The 17,699-nt window shown below is 41.8% G+C and overlaps 1 protein-coding gene across 2 annotated transcripts; it reads right to left on the reverse strand.

Annotated features, from left to right (window-relative positions):
- Nucleotides 1-25: 25 nt before the first annotated feature.
- On the reverse strand, nt 26-16,993 carry ANKLE2 (ankyrin repeat and LEM domain containing 2). 2 transcript variants are annotated; one of them, XM_084217614.1, is made up of 13 exons: nt 16,689-16,993; nt 12,832-13,263; nt 11,742-11,882; nt 10,645-10,838; nt 9,626-9,814; nt 9,199-9,321; nt 8,793-8,859; nt 7,981-8,162; nt 6,475-6,581; nt 5,441-5,634; nt 4,202-4,850; nt 3,944-4,075; nt 26-3,143 (listed from the first exon to the last, which is right to left on the reverse strand). In XM_084217614.1, exons 1-13 carry the CDS (start codon nt 16,951-16,953, stop codon nt 2,924-2,926), a joined length of 2,895 nt encoding a protein of 964 aa, XP_084073740.1. In that variant the 5' UTR covers nt 16,954-16,993; the 3' UTR covers nt 26-2,923. The 2 variants fall into 2 exon arrangements, with proteins under 2 accessions (XP_084073740.1, XP_084073739.1); XM_084217613.1 differs by having other exon boundaries at nt 11,691-11,882.
- Nucleotides 16,994-17,699: the final 706 nt, after the last annotated feature.

A 17,699-nucleotide genomic window follows, 5' to 3' on the forward strand; every position in this document is an offset into this window, starting at 1 on the left:
GTCATTCTCTTCTTTTAAGTCTTTGGTGGTGTGGTCCATTGTCACTGTGCACACACAAAAGCTGCAGGTATTGTACAAGCAAGGCCTGGACAAGCCAGTGAGTTGCCCTGTCATGCCCAGCTCCTGCTCCCCACATCCCATATTCAACACACCTATTCATTTCAGCTATTCATTTGATTTTAATAGAAAGTAGGATACTTCTGTATTTTTTACATGACACTTTACTAATTAAAAAACAACCAACAAAACCACAGCTATTTTGCACCTTTAAAAGTGAACTTTTGGCCAAGAAAACACAATTCAAGCACTATCACTCTGATTTAAAGTGTCTCCACAGGCTCAGTGTTGAAGGGCTTTCTTCACAAAATCACAAATGATCAAATTGCTGCATAAATTGCTATTTTTGTCATAGCTGAAGTAACACATTGTTAGAAAAATGACCTCTTAAGTGAAGTACAACTGGAGACTAATGCACATTATATAACACAGTTAAAAAAATACTCTTCCTGACTGCACCAAAACAACATTACAAAGTGGAAGGCAAGGGTGTGGTGGGTGTGTGGGGGGTGTCTGGCTACATGTACATACCACTAACATACATTTAAATATTAAAAAAAAAAAGCAAAGCATAATAAAAGTAAAAAGGACAAAGAATTACAGTGTTAGTATCAGTCTCCTGGCTCAGTAACAAACTCTTAGCAAAAGGGCAAGGCTGCTGTACCATAGCTGTGAAGGACCAGGGTGGAGAACAGCAGCTGCACCCACAGCAACTTACCCCAGCAGTTTGGCTCTAACATGGTATTAGGCAATTACATCAGCTGATCAATTTCTCCAGAATGATAAAGATGTAATTCACATTAAATTATTGAAAAAGCCCAACCACCCAGCAAAACAAAAAAAAAAGCCAATCAATCCTTTTGGAGTAAAACTCTTTGCATGTGGGATCTTAAAATATTTTGAAACCATGGAGCCTGCTACATAAAAATAAAAAATTAAAAAAACAACCCCACAAAAAACCCTTATTAAATAAGTCAGTTAACATACTTATTAGCAGAAGGTTATGTTTTTGGTTCTGGGTTTTTTTTTTTAAACACGTTTCCTAAAGTATGACACCCCCCAGGCCCCTGGTACTTGTCTGGAATATGACTGAATGAGAGGCATTTATGTAAAGTTTTTTTAAAGAATAATTTCTAAAAGAGGAGTCTCTCCCCCATGGAGAGCTGTTGCACCAAATAATCCAACTTAGAGACATTAAAAGACATCCTGTTCAGAAAGCCCAGAGAAAAACTTTTTTATCTGCCCATAGTAAGTGGATGCCACTTTTTTAAAAAACTTCCAAAAAAACCAAAAAATTTAATTAAAAAAATATATTACAAAAGGCACTACTGAGCTTGCAAAAGCATTAAGTGCAGTGTTTAGGTTTGTACCAATCACGAAGCTGTGAGGGTGCACAGTTTGTGTAGAACAGTCACTGCCGTGTGAGAGCCGCGGCTCTGGAATGGCCCCGAGGGGTGGGTGGGACCCCGGGGGAGGCCGGGCCGGCCCTCCCGCCTCCCACCCGTGTTTGCTCATCTTGGTGCCCTTCTCTTCCAGCCCTGCCAGTTGGCTCTGAGCTCTCACTGACTGGGAGGCACCAGCCCCTCCTAATCCATCCCTTCTCACCAGCACAGTCCTGCAGAACTTCATTTTCTGATCAGATTTATCTTGTAACAGTAGATAGGTCTTTTTTCTTTTTTTTCCTTTTTTTTTTTAACCTAGAGAGCTGTTTCTGGAAGCCTTTCATGCAACATTACAAGCACTAGGCTTGATATGGAAAACTCTCTGGAGTTTTGAAAAGCTTTCTTATTCTCAGCATCACGCTGTCAAAACAAGTCATTCTTACAGAAGGCTGCAGAATAAAATTATTGACTGCTGTAACAAAAACTCATTACCACATCAACACTAGAGACACAGTAAAAGCTCCGACTTCATAAAAATATTTTGTCCTTAGTCCTCTCTCTTTACAGCTGGGAAATAGCCACCTCCTGGGCCACTGGCTACCATGCTAATATATTACAAACCAGACCATTAAGATAAAGTATCTTGCTGGTAAATTTGCTGAGATTATTGCTGATGTGCTTTTGTGTAATAGCTATTCAAATCTGCTAGTGTTAATAGCTTCTCTGGGGAAAAAATAACCAGCTAATTTTTAAGGTTTTCCTTAAATCTTCCCACTACCACTAAAGGAATCCCAATAGTTTCTACAGTGCCCTGTTTTTAAAGCACTCAGTAGATCTCAGTGTCTGAAACGGCCTCAGAACAAGCAGAGACTCGAGGGTCTCTGTGCAGATCTGTGCACACACACACGGACAGACAGGTGAGGGTGGGTGTGGGTATCAACTGCCCAGCCCAGCTGGCTGGAAACACTCTGCTTCTGCACAGGGTCTCACATCCCTGCTCCACACTGCAAAGCTATCCTCGCATTCCCAGACATGTTTTAGGCTTTTCCCCCTGCAAGCAGGAGAACGTTTCACTTCCATCAATCTCCTCCCCCACATTCTATGCATTGCTGATGATGCATTTCCTCGACTATCCAAGGTCAAGAAAGGCAGTTGAGGGCTGTGTGTTCATTACAACGAGGATAAGTAGTGATAGCAATTACCACCATTGCTAAGGACAGTTCAGCCCACTGTGGTACTGGCAACAAGGGTTAATTCAGCTACTGGACAACTGCACTCACAAACTTCTTGCTTATCACCAGTAATAATCTACCTCGTACGTGGCATTAAGACATATACTCCAATGTTTAAACATACAGTTGTCCTCAACTGAGGAAAAATAAAATAGCTGAGTACAAACCTCATGTCACCTCAGTAACATTGTAGTTTTTCCTCCACTCTAACAATGAGAACAGAACTGAAGTCGCAGGATGAGGAGTTGCACTCTAGTGGGCAGGAGGCTCTGCGAAGTAGCGCAGGACGCAGGCGGGGCTGTAGCGCCCGGGGCTGCCGGGCTCCGGAGGGAAGGAGGCAGCGCTGCCGTGTTTCCCCGGACTTCCTGGGATGGGACTGTTTCTTCCTGAACTAGGATACACTGAAGCATTTGGAAGACCAGCAGCCATGGACTGGGACTGGAATCTTGCCTTCAACGCTGGACTTGGCCAACTGAAAGAAACCAGAAGTCATTGCACACGTTTTAAAGGAAACTGCAATAATGAGAGCAGCACTTTTAACTCAGAAACACTTTCGATCTCAGAACCAATGCACCAGCTGAGAAAGATCCTGTCTGGTAAGAGACAGGTCTGGAAGAAAAGAAGGAACAGGAAGAGCACGAAATATTTTTTATAGATTGTTGCCCAATATTCTATATATTCTAGATTCTATATAGATTGTGTTGCCCAAATCAGTAAGACATCGTCTCTTTCAAAATGGCCATGATGACAATGCCATCCTTCACATGAACAATTCTTTTGGACTGGGGTAAAAAAGGATAAAAATAAAAACACTAATAAAAAGATGCATAAAGATATTAAATTCACCTTAATATCCCTCAGCACAATCTAAGTACCACAAGGCAGCAAACAACATTCCTGCACTGCATCAACAACAGGGATGAATTACAAACCAACAGTACAAATATCACTGAGTCCAGTGAAGGATCCAAGTACCAAATCAGTAAAATGAGACACTGGCCAAGTGGAAAACAGTCAAGTCTGATTTTTCTGTGGAGACATGCTCAAGTTACTTGGGACAGCAGTAGAATGGAAAGAACATGACTGCAGCACCAGGAAACTCCTTATCAATAGACACCAGTCAAAAAAGGCTTTAATGATTAACTTCAGAACACAGTTAATTCTGCTGAATTTAAAATATGGGTTTAAGGGCAACAAGGCCTGAAATTCTGCTATTCAAACTGACCCACTAAAAATGTACTTAAGCTCCTGTGACTGAGTTTGCAGCAATACCTTTGCCTGTCAGATGAGGAGTAGGATTGCACTGCGTGTTTCCATTTGTAAATCATTGGGAATTTCTGGGGATCAATCTCCGCTCCTTCTATAGCTGCTAAGACATCACCATCCAGCTTCGAGGGCTGCTCCCTAGAATGGAAACAGAACTAGATGAAAAGAGAACCATGTATTTGTTAAGGCAATGAAACACCCCAGTTCCAAAACACAGCAAAGAGATTGTCTGTACAAGTAAGAGTTAAAAAAGACAATTCTTACCCAAGAAGAAATAACTTTAAATTGTCATTTGTGGGTGAACTCTTTGAAAGAAACTTCTGGGAAGAAAGTTCTTGACGTTGCTGTGGCTCCTTAGTCTGAATTCCAGATTCTCTGGACACTCTTTCCTTTTCTAATGATATTCTGTGGTCTGTCCTTAACTTGGTCTCTCCATGTTTTCCTGCAACACTTGGTTCAGCAGAGCACGTCTTGTCCAGAATTCCCTCATTGTCAGTTTTTTCAGTGATTTTATGAGATACTCCTGCAACCTCTTGTTCTTGGAATGACAGGCCTTCAAATTCTGACATCAAATTGGAAACAGGTGCCATGAGGCATTCTGACCCATCGTGCAGCTGCTTTCTGTCACTGATGAGCCTTTTACTGGACACAGGACTGCAAAACCCATTTTTGCTGGCAGCAGCCCCCTTCTCATAGTGCCGAGGGTGAGCTGAGGTCTCTATGATGTTTCCTGCACACTCCATAGACAGGATATCACACTCAGCATCTCCAATGGGCTCCTTGGACACCAGAGAGGGGCTGATATTTCGTGCTGCATTTTGTCTGTTTTTAATTTCTTCTAAGCTCATGTCATCATCATCCTCATCCAAAAATGCTCCAACAGAAATGGAATTGCAGGACTTTTTGCTTTTGCCTGTAAATAATTTTAACAAGAGCAACACATAAGAAGACATTAAACAGAATGTCAAGTACATAAGCTAGGAAAAACTGCACAATCCTTATGCCTTACTCTATTTCCTGAAGACACCTCTGACTATATGTAACAGCATGAACTAACCTGACTAAAGCTACAAAGGCAATATACACACATGGCAAGCAGTGGTTCAGAGTACAAAAGCTTTCCTGGGTTTTGCTTCTTGTGTCTTTTCAGGCTCAAAGTTGTAAAGAACTATTATTTTTAAAATGTTATTTATTCCATATCTGTGGATTACAAAATTCTATAAGATGAATGCCCAAATACTCTGAGTGAAAACATACTGAAGATAGAGGTTTTCTTACAGGGATTTCATCTGGGGACTACACTCAAACTACTTCACATGAAAGATAAAGTCTGTACTTCTACATTCACAGTTGGCTTTTTTTTTTTGATGCTGTACTCTCTGGATAACAGATGAATAATAGCAACCACACAGGTGAACACTGCTTCCCCTGAGCGCCAAGCTTTTTCTGCCTCTCTTCTCCCCAGGTACAACCCATTGTTCGCAGCATTTGCCCTGTTCTTACCAGAGGGATGTGGAGTTTTATATCTATTGCAGGTTTCATTTTCCCCTGTTTCTGGCTGAGCCTTTTCGCTCATTTCACGATGACTCAGGTACTCTTCTAATTTTCGCAGCCCCTCCTGGGAAGACAGATCAACAAAACAGCCCAGAAATTCCCAGTATTCAACCCACGGGAACCCCAGTTCATGAGCTAACTCCCTGCAATAAATAAAATAAAACGAATCATTTGTGAAGACATAAATATCAGTTTGACAACAACTTTTCTGATCACATTTTAACAGCTACAAACAGGAGCACAAACGAGCAACCAGGCAACACAATCCCACCACAACCAACAGTCTGCAAAAGCACGCACACATCCTTAGCAATCACAGTATCACCTCATTTGTTCTAGAGCATTTTTCACATTTCATCGACTATTTTTACAGTTGGCAGCATAAACATTGCTATCTTTAAGCTGATTTTATCTAGACATCAGACAGAGAAGAATCCCCACTGATACTGCATGCACCAGCTTTTTCTATTTGGGAATGGGAGAGGGAGGAGGGAGGGATTATTTTAAAGAATGAAATGCAGTCAGCTTTTAACAAAGTATTTTTTCATATGTTGCTGATAGAAGGTATTTTAGCTGCAAGAACACACCACACACACACAGCCTTTATAAAACAGCAAATTTGTATTTTTCATTCTGGTCCCTTTTAAGAATCCCTCACTTTCACAGAAGAAACAGGCTATGCATAATTTTTAAGTCTGACAAATGAGGCAAGTAAATGTCTGTGAAAAACATTCCATACATACCATCAATACCAGCTAAAATATCTCTATTGCCAAAGCTAAGAAAGCCAGATCTCACATTTTAACTATCTTATTTACACAAAAATACAGTAAATATCCAACTGCAAAATATTTCATTTAATATTTCTGCAGTAGCTTTTGCCCCAAGATATTGTGCAGTGAGTAATAACTGTACTCTCAGCACAGTCTTTTGCTTATACATGCTCTATTACGAAGTTTTTATATTGATAATCTTTTAGATACCTGCCAACTCTTTCAACACCTCTCTCCAGATCAGATTTCCTGACATTGTGAAAGAAGCCAGCTCTCTCTCGAGGTGGAGTCTTCCACAGCCTGCGAAATTCTTCAGCCTTTAAAAAACAGAAAGAAATTCAAAAACTATCCCTCACAGTGTGAACTCACTCAGTGCTGGCTACACATCTACCTACAGGCCTGGAAGATGTTCAGCTGTTTGCTGTCCACAAGTGCTGCTCAACTCCAGCCATGAAGGATCTCACACTGGATCTAAAGTTACTCCTTTCACTACTGGTGGTTACTCTGATCTCTTAACTGCTCATGAAGGAGAAGGACCATAATGTACAATCATCTAAAAATCAACTGCCCAGACACCACATCTGCCGGTTTTAATGTGTGTGCAGCAGGAAACAGAAGTGTCTTCTGATTTTGCCATGTCATTCTATTTAATTACAAATGCCTCCTGGTCATTGTTTTCTAGGATGCAAAGGGGATATATTTTATGTACAGACTTGCTACAATTATTAGAATAATTCTTGCTGTCTATTTTGAAGTTGGAATGCCTCAGGGGAAATTTTTTGCAAAATCCTGCACTTCACTTTATATGACAAAGATCACAACAATGACTAAGAATTACATTTAGACATTAAAAATAAATGTCAGCAATCAAAATTATGAACTGTTTACGCCCTAGATAATATTTTCTGGTGTATAAATTATATTTAAATTTCTGTCAGTTGAACAGAAAATTGATCAAGAACACTTAGGAGAAAAAGCATTAAGCATTTTGGCAGAACTCAGTCTTAAAGAATGCAACCATCAGTCCTCCACTGTATGTATTCACTGTTTCTATAGCTGTTATATCTGCAATATGTTCACATTAAATAAATGAGTCAAATAAACACCTGTAAGTTTGGAATATATTTAACAGATTTCTAAGTATTCCTTCTGAAAACTGAAGATTTTGCTTTTCCACTATACAGTCAATACATTTCCAAAACCATCCCAACACCTACTACTTAGTTGTCAGTTTTTCCATCTAGAAAAATATATTTAGGTTGATTCAACAAGCAGAGGTTAAAATCCAGTGGTAACTTCTAGAAATGAGATAACAAGGTTTTTAAACAGTTAAGTTTTTTAACAGTTAAGGTTTTTAAAACTGATTCATAGCTGCTCTGAAAGGCTTCGCTTCAGGTTCGAAAGTTACAGCAATTATCTATAAGAAATGAAAGGTTTGCCAAAGGTGTTCTTTGAATAGATTTCAAGAGGAAAAAGAAAACAATTTTTTACTGAACTTCTACTCTTCTTATTTACACCACATTTCTGTTTTCAGCAATAAAAAAAATATTTACATATTCTGTGCTTCTCCATGGAAGAAGATCCATCTCCTCAGCAAAGAGAGAGCCACAATCTGTACCAGTAGCAAGCTGCATCACGCAAGAACCCTGTGGGGATCTTCTTTATTCATAAAAAGGAGAAGCATAAGCATTGGAGTCCCAGGAGTTCTCTCCTTACCTTTGAGGGGCTCATGGGGCCTGCAAAAGCCCTGATGGACAGCACTGGGTCTTTGGGGCTGCCAGGATATTTAGGCCAAGTTCTCTGGGGGCCATCGTCCGTCTGGTCGGGCGACCACGGTGCCCCAATGACCGGAGCTGAGGAATTGTCTTCTGCCCTCAGGAGTGGGACATAATAGTGACCTAAAATAAATCATACAAATCAATCAGTTTGTTACTGCCTGCTGTTTCTCCCTGGACTACCAATGCACCCGCACACTGAACCATCTGACTTCACTTCATTCGTAAAACTACTTGTAATTCAGACTCACTGCTTCAGTGATTACAGATCACATTTTAGTGTAGGTTCCCTTTCCTTTCAAACACAGAAACACCTGCAATAATCCATAAAGCCCTTCCCTCAGGATCTTTAACATTTTTCACAACCTCCTTTTAGAAACACCCACATGACAAAACAGAGAAAGTTCTGTGCCAAGGAAATTATAAAATGACAGGACTCCTAAGCATGACAGATACACCTCTTGCCCTGCAAAAGGTTTTTGTTTCTTTTAGATTGAACACTCTGCTCCAGGCTTACTGAATCAGGGCCTGGCCTCCATTACAGAGCCATGAGGGCAACCTTGTGATCCATACATTCAGAGTTCTGGCTGTCATTTAAAAGACAAAAAGTTCACTGTCCCTGCTCAATGTTAGAATTTCCCTTCGGTTTTCAGAGCACTGTACAGCAGCATCATTTATGATACAGAACGCAAACAGGAGACAGCCAAGAGCCAAAATACATGCCTGATATAGTACAAAACTCTGCATACAGACCTTTCAAGTACTCTCTTATCTTTTCTTTCAATTCAGCAGATTTGTTCTTGCTTCTTTCACAAACTACCTGTTAACATAATTGTACTTGTTAGGGCAGTATAATAACCTCATTGCACACTGCTGTGTGTGCTCTTCCTGAACAATCACATTAATGGCTCCATCCCATCTCACCCAGTACTTTGAATTCATAGCAGACCAACTAAAATACATTCAACTCCATAAATTCTAAAACTTTTCCACAAACACAATCAACATAAAATATTCTTAATGTTATACAGAATTTATTCTTTTATTATTACACTAGCACCTTACTACAAGTCTTCCTTCTATGGTAGTCAGTAATGTCTGAATATGAAAAATGCTGATCAGGATAACAATTCTGGATTTGCTGTGGACATGGACTTACTTCTGCTGGAGTTTGATCATATTTGTTTCTTGGATTTTTTACAATGGCTGGGTGCGAGGTGAGCACGTTAACCACATCCACATTCCCAAACTTGCAAGCAAAATGCAATGGAGTATCAAACCACTGCAGTGGGAAAAAGGGAAAAATTCACAGGCACTTAGAAAAATTATAAAGTCAATACCACACATTTAATTTTGAGACTAAGGAAAGTAAATACATGTCATGACTAATTATCTCAGCTCTTAACAAATCTGTTCCCACCATAGTGCAGAATAATGATTACCAACCCCCACAGAACCCAGGGACAGCTCCCCTTCTGTTCTCTTTCAGTCTCCCTTACACATCCTTAACCCCTTCCAGTAATAATAACAATAACAATAATAATAATCATCATCATCATAAACAGGTAACCCCCCCCAAATCTTACCATTTTATCTGGGGTGTTCAGGTAAAGATCAACAATATAGTGGATGCGTTTCTTCAACATGACATCGTTATCATCTGGGTACATCAGCCGCATAAATTCTGGATTTTCCAGAGTGTCCAGCAATAACTGGCAGATAGCAGGCTGATTCTCCTTGGCAGCAACATGCATGACATTGTACCTACATCCTTCCTGAAAAAAAAGAGCAGTATTAAAATGAACCTCAGTCTAAATAGCTTTCTTACACCCAGAGATGTAACTGATTTAACTGTGAAAATACATGGGTTCCTACACTGAGTTTTATCTGGATATTTTTGTAAAGACTTATCTTTACACCCATATTATTCTCATAATTAATGAAATTATTCTTACACTCAGAGGCTTTATTTAAGGAAAAAATGTGTCAAAAAAGGTACACTGAGGTATTACACAATAAAGTAAGGTAGGAAGTTCAGTTTAGATACAGAGCAGGAAAATGGGTATAGACATAAAAAATTCAGCTGCTTTGCTATATTACATAAAGAATTCCAACAACTTCACAAAGCTGGTGCGATATAAGTTGAAGTAAGATAGTCAGTGTTTGCTAAATGGCACCTTATACATGGTTTTGGAATTTAATAGAGGTGCTTAGGTAAGCAATGCTGTAGGAACACCTAATTACAGCCTAGGCCCTACGCTGGTCCTTAAATTTAGTCTGTTTTAAAAAGATTGCAATAACTTGGAGGAGACCAAAGAATAAGAAGACAAGACTATTCTTGCACTACTGAATACAACTATTCCTCCCCTGAAGAACTGCACACTCAGTTCCTTTAGCTCTGCTGGAGCAAAGGGAGCTCTCAGGGTGACTTACAGAGAAGTGCCCCAGCAGCTGTCAATGAACAGAGAAACCCTGCACCGGGTGGAACAAGGTGTCCTGAAGGAGGAGCAGGAAACATCACTCCTTCCATTTCTGCTTTCGGGCCCCAAAGGCTACATCACTAAACCAGAACCCGGATTTGCCTGTTTTGTTGCTGGCTTTTCACCTGTACAATAGTTGGGTTGTCTCCTGACCCGATCAGGTAACGAGGGTTACTCCAAATAAGGTCTGAAAACGTTGCTGTGTCTCCCTTCTCCACAGCTTTCCGAAGTTTAGCTGTGAGATCTTGAGTCCGGGGACTTTTGTAGCTGTTGGCTCTCTCCTTATTCGCAGTGTCGCTCTCAGGGGAGCACAAACCATCTATCAAAACACAAATCACTCCTTTCTAGATACATTCTTCCCAGTGATCACCATCTGCACACCCAGGCCATGAAAATTATGCTTTTAATCTAAACCATGTATTAATTTGGCATCTTTAATATACAGGAGTAAGGAAACAACTCAATAACAAGACATTTAAATACACTAGTAGTTAGTAATAGGGAGGGAGAGGAAAATGATGAATCAACTTGTAAAACTGTTTCAGACTTTAATAGGGACTGGTAAACTCTGTAATTACCAGTCTTCTCTAATCCAAATTTAAAAGCAAAATTCAAAAAGAAACAACAATTTTCTGATTATTAAAATTGCTTCTGCAGTTCTGTAACTCCTAAATCACTTTAATCTAGCAACCGGGAACACTGTGAAATATGATCAGCGCTTACCATTTTATTTCTGCACTCACAAATTTACTTAAGAATTGAGTACAGTTTTAATATACTGTGCAATTTTATCAGCGTCTTACTAAACCTGAAAATCCTGAAGTCCATGAGTAAAATTAAATCCTAACAAATATGACCATGAATACTAAGTAAGGTATCCATGCAGACCATTACCTACATTTCAGCTTTGGAAGAGTAGCAATGGTATTTTACATTTAAAACATCTTCCACATTTTCAACATTTCTACACTTAAAATAAAAGTTATTTTAAACTTCAATTTATTCAGTTATTAGTGCATTGGTGTAAAAGTTACTAGTGTAGAAGTTATTTTAAACTTCAAATTTTTCTGTTATTAGTGTATTGGTAAGGCAGTTGTTGCTTCTCTCACAAAAAAAAAAAATCAATGCTGTCTATTGAATCTACTGTAGAGAGATGAAGTTCCTCACTTACCTCTGTTAAATGATCCCATTTTCACTGGAGACAAACATAAAGAGGACTTGCCTGGAGATGGGAAATAATCACAGATTCCTTTAGCAAATTTCTCAGCATCCTCTCTGTTTGTAAAAGCTTTAAAACGGGAACCCTTAATCATCTTAACAGCCTGGAGAGCTTCCTTTCTATCTTCATAAACATGTATTCTCTCTGCAACAAAGAACCACCAAAGTTACATTGTTTCAATAATCTCAGATTTCAATTCCTAGACAGATTACAGAATTCTTAAAACTATCATTCCAGCTTTGGTCTCAGATCATTTCTCTTCCAAACATGACATAAAGGTCAAAAGTTCTTTTCAATTCTGTCTCTTGGAAACTGAGTAGGAGCCTCCCACACTCTCCAGGTAATGTCAGGTGATCCCTGTACAGGGCTCAGCCATTCCCAACAATAAACACCCTTTTAAAGGATGGGCCACCTTCAACAAAGCATTTCACTTCCAGATGGAAAAGCAAACTCAGAACTTATTCACCCTGAATTACTTTTGATGCTGCCTTGTTCAGAAAGACCAACTTTGTAACTGATCCACAACTTTAAGATCTCTATAGAGAATCTCAGATAATAAACAAATTCATCTTCTCCTTTAAATGATATTGTTCAAATAAGGATATCTTAATGTATCTTTTCTTAGTAAGTATTCTTACTACTGTCTCAGAGGAAATAATCCTGTGCACTACTCTACTCCTGTCAGGAACAGAAAGGAAGATGTAAAAACTTTTAGAAGGGATCATTTAAGCTTCAACTGATGACAAAATCAATAGTTTTTTGATTGTTTATTTACAGGATTACTTTTTATTCTTGAGAGAGATTAAAGGCACAGGATGGATCCAAGAGTAACATTGACAAATAATTTTCTCCATCTGAGCTACACAGGGTAGAGGATCCTCACATGTAGGAACTGTAAGGGCAAACACCTGGAATGCCTTGAACTGTTGTTTCTTTGCCTCAGAATAAATACTATTTATAGGAACAAAGAAATACTTCAAACAATGCTTACAATACCAATGCAGTGGTGTTCAGAACACCTGTTACATAAAAGAACTCTATTCAGACATGACTAAAATGCCTATCCCTGGAAATAAGGGAAGTGAGTATTTACCATTCCTGGCCAATATGTCGTCATAAACTGGGCAAACACCATAGAACAGTGGAGGATCTCTGGATGGTGTCTGAGCAGTGATTTGTGACTCAGCACCACAGGCTGGAGCTGAACAGTTCATGTGTGTCACAGCATCTTCTTCTGGAGGGTTTAGGCCCACACAGTACCCAAAGTCTACCTCCTCAGAAGCACTCCCATGGCTGTTGTGATTCACTGGGACATTTCCAGCAGCCTCCTCTGACACAGCAGACCCTTCCTCCTCCAATGCTCCTTGCTGCTCCAACAGTGCCTGAGCCAATTTTTTTTCAAAAATAAACCTTGTAGTTGCAGTAATGGGCCCACATTTCAGTCCTGCTCTCACAATCTCTTCTCTAAGCTCATCGTGGCTGAGCTTCTTTAATCGGGATAATATTGTATCCATTGTTATTCCACCTACAGGAAAGGCAAAAAAGAGGAGAAAAACTGTAAAAACCAAAACTTCTGCTACTTAAATGCTGTATTAAAGCAAAGAAAAACATGCCTCTTAGCAATTTCTTACAATTCTGAAGAGATTCTTGCAGTGCAGAAAAAACAAAATATTTTTCAATTCAATGTTTTTAAGCTACCAGACCCATAGCAAGTTTACTTCCTCATCTCTTGACCACCTAAAAGAATATTTATGGCTTACATTTTGTTCTTGGTAGTCTTTTTTCAATTTCTTCTAGAGTGAAAATTCAATCTAGAGCATTTATTCATTAAAATTTACGACAGACTGAGAAATATTTGATTCCTGACAAGAAGGCACAAACTATTTGTGCAGTGCAATACAAGGACAGGAGCACCAGTCAGCCCCAAGACAAGAGGCTGCACCTCCAGCTAAAGGCACAGAACTATTTCTAGTATTTCCTCAGGACTTTCTGGCTGACACAAGTCATGGGGACAAGCACAACGCAGCAACCAGGGCAGGCTTTCTCTGGCTGTGATGCAAGGCTGGAAATATGTACACAGCATGTTGTTTCCCAGGCCTGTTTTGAGAGCAAACAGCCAGAAGACAAAAACAACTGATCTTTTCAGATCTCCCTCTCCAACAGAAAACAGAAGCTGGGAGAATTTCTCAATTTCCAAAGGAACATCCTTCTCTCTGCTATGATACAATTCCCCAGGCTCATGTCCCTCCATGTAATGCACACTGACAGCTTCCACACTGGTCAGCAAGAAGACACTAAAACCAAGCTGATGCCAACACAAAAACACAGCTGAAAAATACAGGATTTGGGCAGCTCAAAAACGTAAGAAGCTTTCACATTGTTTCATCAGTCCTGCAGCCATGTACCTGCAGGCAGGCTGTGACTCCCCTGGCACACACTGCTCAGGAAGGGAAGCTCCAGACAGGAATGATTCAGCTGTGCTATTCCCTCAGCTTGCCTTCACTCCTGCCTTGCACTGCCCCCTCCTCCACTGCTGAGCCATTTCATGAGCCTTGTTCTGCTTTGGACAGGGTGTATGGCCATTTTAGTCCTTTATTTTCAATTTTAGGTTTCATCCTCAGTTAGTGAAACTTAAGACTACTTTTCATGTATTAAAAAAAAAGCAAATGCACACAGCAAGTTTTTGTAGTTTTCAGAAGCAATCGATACAGCACCACATTAAGTTTCACTGACATCTGAGCTAGAACAAACACATTCCTAGTATTAAGAAACACTATGAAAATGTACTATATTCCAAACTTCAATAGTCCTTCAATTATTACAAGTCAACAGTCATGTGAGTTTGAGGGCTGTTTCCTTGGAGGGACATTTCCTTTGAGAGCTGTGTCTTTTTTTATGAAAATCTTATTTTGAATGCCTGTGGTTAGAGAGAAACATAACCTCAGCCCTGAACATTTCACAAGTAGTAACTGGAATCTCACTGAAACAATGGGAAATGAGAGTATTTCCAATTTAAAACCCCATCAAAGAGCAGCAGAGCCACAGCTGATGCTGCTGAGCCATTTCCCAAATGTATTGTAGCTCCCCTGTGACGCCTCAGCCTCCAAGCAACCTCACTGGTTCGATTATCTGACTTGTCTACAAGACTTCAACAACAGATATGAAAGATCCTCCTACTAGTTTTCAATTCTTAATCCTCTATTTTTTAAAATAAAATTTGATACTAGTATGTTTTAAGTAAGGGATGTGCCCCTAAGGTCAATTAAAATATCCAAACTTGCCATTCTGAGGATTTTCCTTTTGAGACTGCATAACTGTAAAATCACAAAAAAGATGAAAACTCAGCAGTGAGAAAGTTCATGGCAAAAACAGCTCAGTGAAAACACTCTGAGCAGTCAACATAATGCCTTAAAAGAATTAGCTGAGAAATACTCCTATTTTTAGGGTTCAGAACTAGCACACTCATTCTGCAGAAGAGCAGACCTGTAGATATATATAATTCATGTATGGAGAGCAAACAGGAACATGCAAAAATCCTTCCTGCCTTGTGGTTAAGCAAAAAAAAAATGCTGTGAGGGAGTGATTGCTCTGCTTTCTCATGTTTTGACAGAACCTGGTACCTAAATCTTAGTGCTCAAAATTTTGTCTGTTAAAAAAAACAAAGTTATTTATTTTGTGTGCCTATTACAACTCTGGCACAACTGAATCAAAATGAGATGGCAAAGCAAACCAGCAGCGAAGAATCAGGTTTAAGATTTGCTGTTAGTATGAAGAGTTTTCTACAGGGCATTTGGGGTGGAAAAGGGAAAACATTGTTGGAGTGAAAATACAGAACTCTCACAAAATCCATTTGTGTTCTGACAATAAGATTTCAGCTAATTTAGATAAGCATTATTGGTTTTTAATTTCATTACCTATTTTAATCTGTCCAAAACAAAATGTGTCACTTGCAAACCTTAGAAACAACAATTGCTCATATTGAGACAATCCTTCAACTGTTACGTGCAGGTGCAAAATGAGATTATTTGAACTGTAAAATGTATTATATAACTACAAATGATCCAGAGCACAGCCAGCACTGAGGTTGCTACCTCTTATAGTTCAGCATGTAAGGCCTTGCGAGTTACCTTTGCAAATATGAATAACTGCTTTAACAACATGTTCTAGGGTTCTTCCAAATCAATCAAAACCTGGAAGAATGGGCAAGAATTGTATTTTCCTTTATCTCACCGTGTCAGAATGAAACAGCAGAATCTGCTTCCAAAAAAAAAAATAAGACTAGACCCAAGACAGAATGAACGACTGACTTCTAAGGATGGCAGTATTATTTTACTCTACTACTCTCATTAAATCTTTTAATAAATGAGTAATATAAAAAAAGTACTCTTTGTGGCTGAGGTTGGTTTTTTTTATCTTTTTCCGAGGCAGGAATAGAGAACCATATCCTGTCTTCGGCTGTATTCGGCTGATAGGATTTGCATATGTTAGAGCAACCGTGGATCCGCGGTGGGGTGATTTGTCTGTACCGCCTGTGGGCAAATGAGCCACCACTCATGAACTACGTGGCTGAAAGGGAACTGCTAAACAAACTTGAAATAAGCCACGGGAAAAGAAAAAAGGGAGGGGGAAAAGGGACAACTTTTCAGGGAGGAGAAACGCACACCTAAGTCTAGACCCGGACGGGCAGGGCGCGGGAGGGGATGCGGGAGCAGCCGCAGCAGGGCCGCGGGAGCGGGGCCGGGCGGAGCCGCCTCTGCCGGAGCCGGCGGGGCCCGGCCGTGACAAAGCGGGAAGGGGAGCGGGGCGGCGAGCCGGGCCCGGCGGGGCCCGCGGACGCTGGGGAGGCGGGCAGGGCCGCGCGGCCTCCCCGGGCGGTGCCCGGTGCCCGCTCCCGGCCCTCCCGCGGGGCGAGGGCCAGCACCATCCCCCGGCCTCCCCCGAGTCTCTCACCTGGGCGGCTCCCGCTGCAGCGCTGGCTCCCCGCGGCGAGCGGCGCCGGGGCCGAGTGGGAAGCCGGGGACGCGATGGGGGTCGGGGAGGAGATGGCGGCCGCTGCCGCCCGGCGGCCGCCCGGCCTCCTGTCCCGCAGCCGCAGCAGCCAGCCCACGGCGCCGATGACGGCGCAGGCAGCCAGGAGCTCCCAGCACGGCCATCGGCCCCAGCCGGCTCCCCACAGCGAATCCCAGCCCCCGGCGGCCCCGACCCACCGCTCCATGCCCGGCCCGCGGCCCGCCCGCCGGCCGTGCCCGCACGCCCTCAGGGACGGTACCTCCGCGGCCTCGCGGCTTCCACCTCCTCCGCCCCGCGCCCGCCCCCCAACAGACGCGGCGGCGGCTCCGCCCGGCGCTGACGGGGCTCCGCCGCCTGCCTGGGCCTCGCCGTGGCCGCGGCTCCGCTCGGCCGCCGCTGCCGGGGAAGGGCGGGGAGGCCGGGGGAGCGCGGCGCCGCTGCTCCGGCCGAACACGCGGCGGGGCAGCCGCAGCTGCCGGGCGGGCGCCGCCCAAGGCCGGGACAGGCGGCTGGGTTTGAACTGCACCGGCCCTGGGGACTGGGAACACACGGGCACTTCCAGAGGCCGCCGTGGAAAGGTTCCGTCCGGGTATTAACGTTAAAATGCTGCGGCAGTCTCGTATGAGCCATGAGAGGTGGAAAACCAAGGAGCAGGAGGCCTCTAGTCCATGAGAACAGTTCCCTGCACAGATGAGAACCAGCCCTCCCAGCGAGTACAACATTCCTGCCTTGGGGGTACGGGCACCTGCACTATGTGCACTGCAGGCACTTGGTGGTTTTAAGTTGCTGTCCTTAGGAAAATAGTATTGCTTAACTCACACTGTTTAATATTGCAAGGAAGGTACAGGAATTTCTCTCTTCGTCGTTTTAATTGGGTAAATTAGAATGAAGATGACATTTCTGCATTGTTCCATTTTGTACACTCAAATTTCACAGGCTGACAAATTCAGG

Source organism: Fringilla coelebs (assembly GCF_963513975.1).
Source record: "Fringilla coelebs genome assembly, chromosome: 17".
NCBI classification, from domain to species: domain Eukaryota; kingdom Metazoa; phylum Chordata; class Aves; order Passeriformes; family Fringillidae; genus Fringilla; species Fringilla coelebs.

What these genes read in the sequence shown, in the direction of transcription:
- ANKLE2 (XM_084217613.1), bottom strand. Translation starts at nt 16,953, where the DNA reads ATGGAGCGGTGGGTCGGGGCCGCCGGGGGCTGGGATTCGCTGTGGGGA. An exon ending in GATAAGAGAGTACTTGAAAG is followed by an intron (nt 8,163 to 8,792) that starts GTCTGTATGCAG and finishes GATTTATTTTAG; the next exon opens with GTCACTATTATGTCCCACTC. An exon ending in TTAAAGTTATTTCTTCTTGG is followed by an intron (nt 4,076 to 4,201) that starts GTAAGAATTGTC and finishes TTTCCATTCTAG; the next exon opens with GGAGCAGCCCTCGAAGCTGG.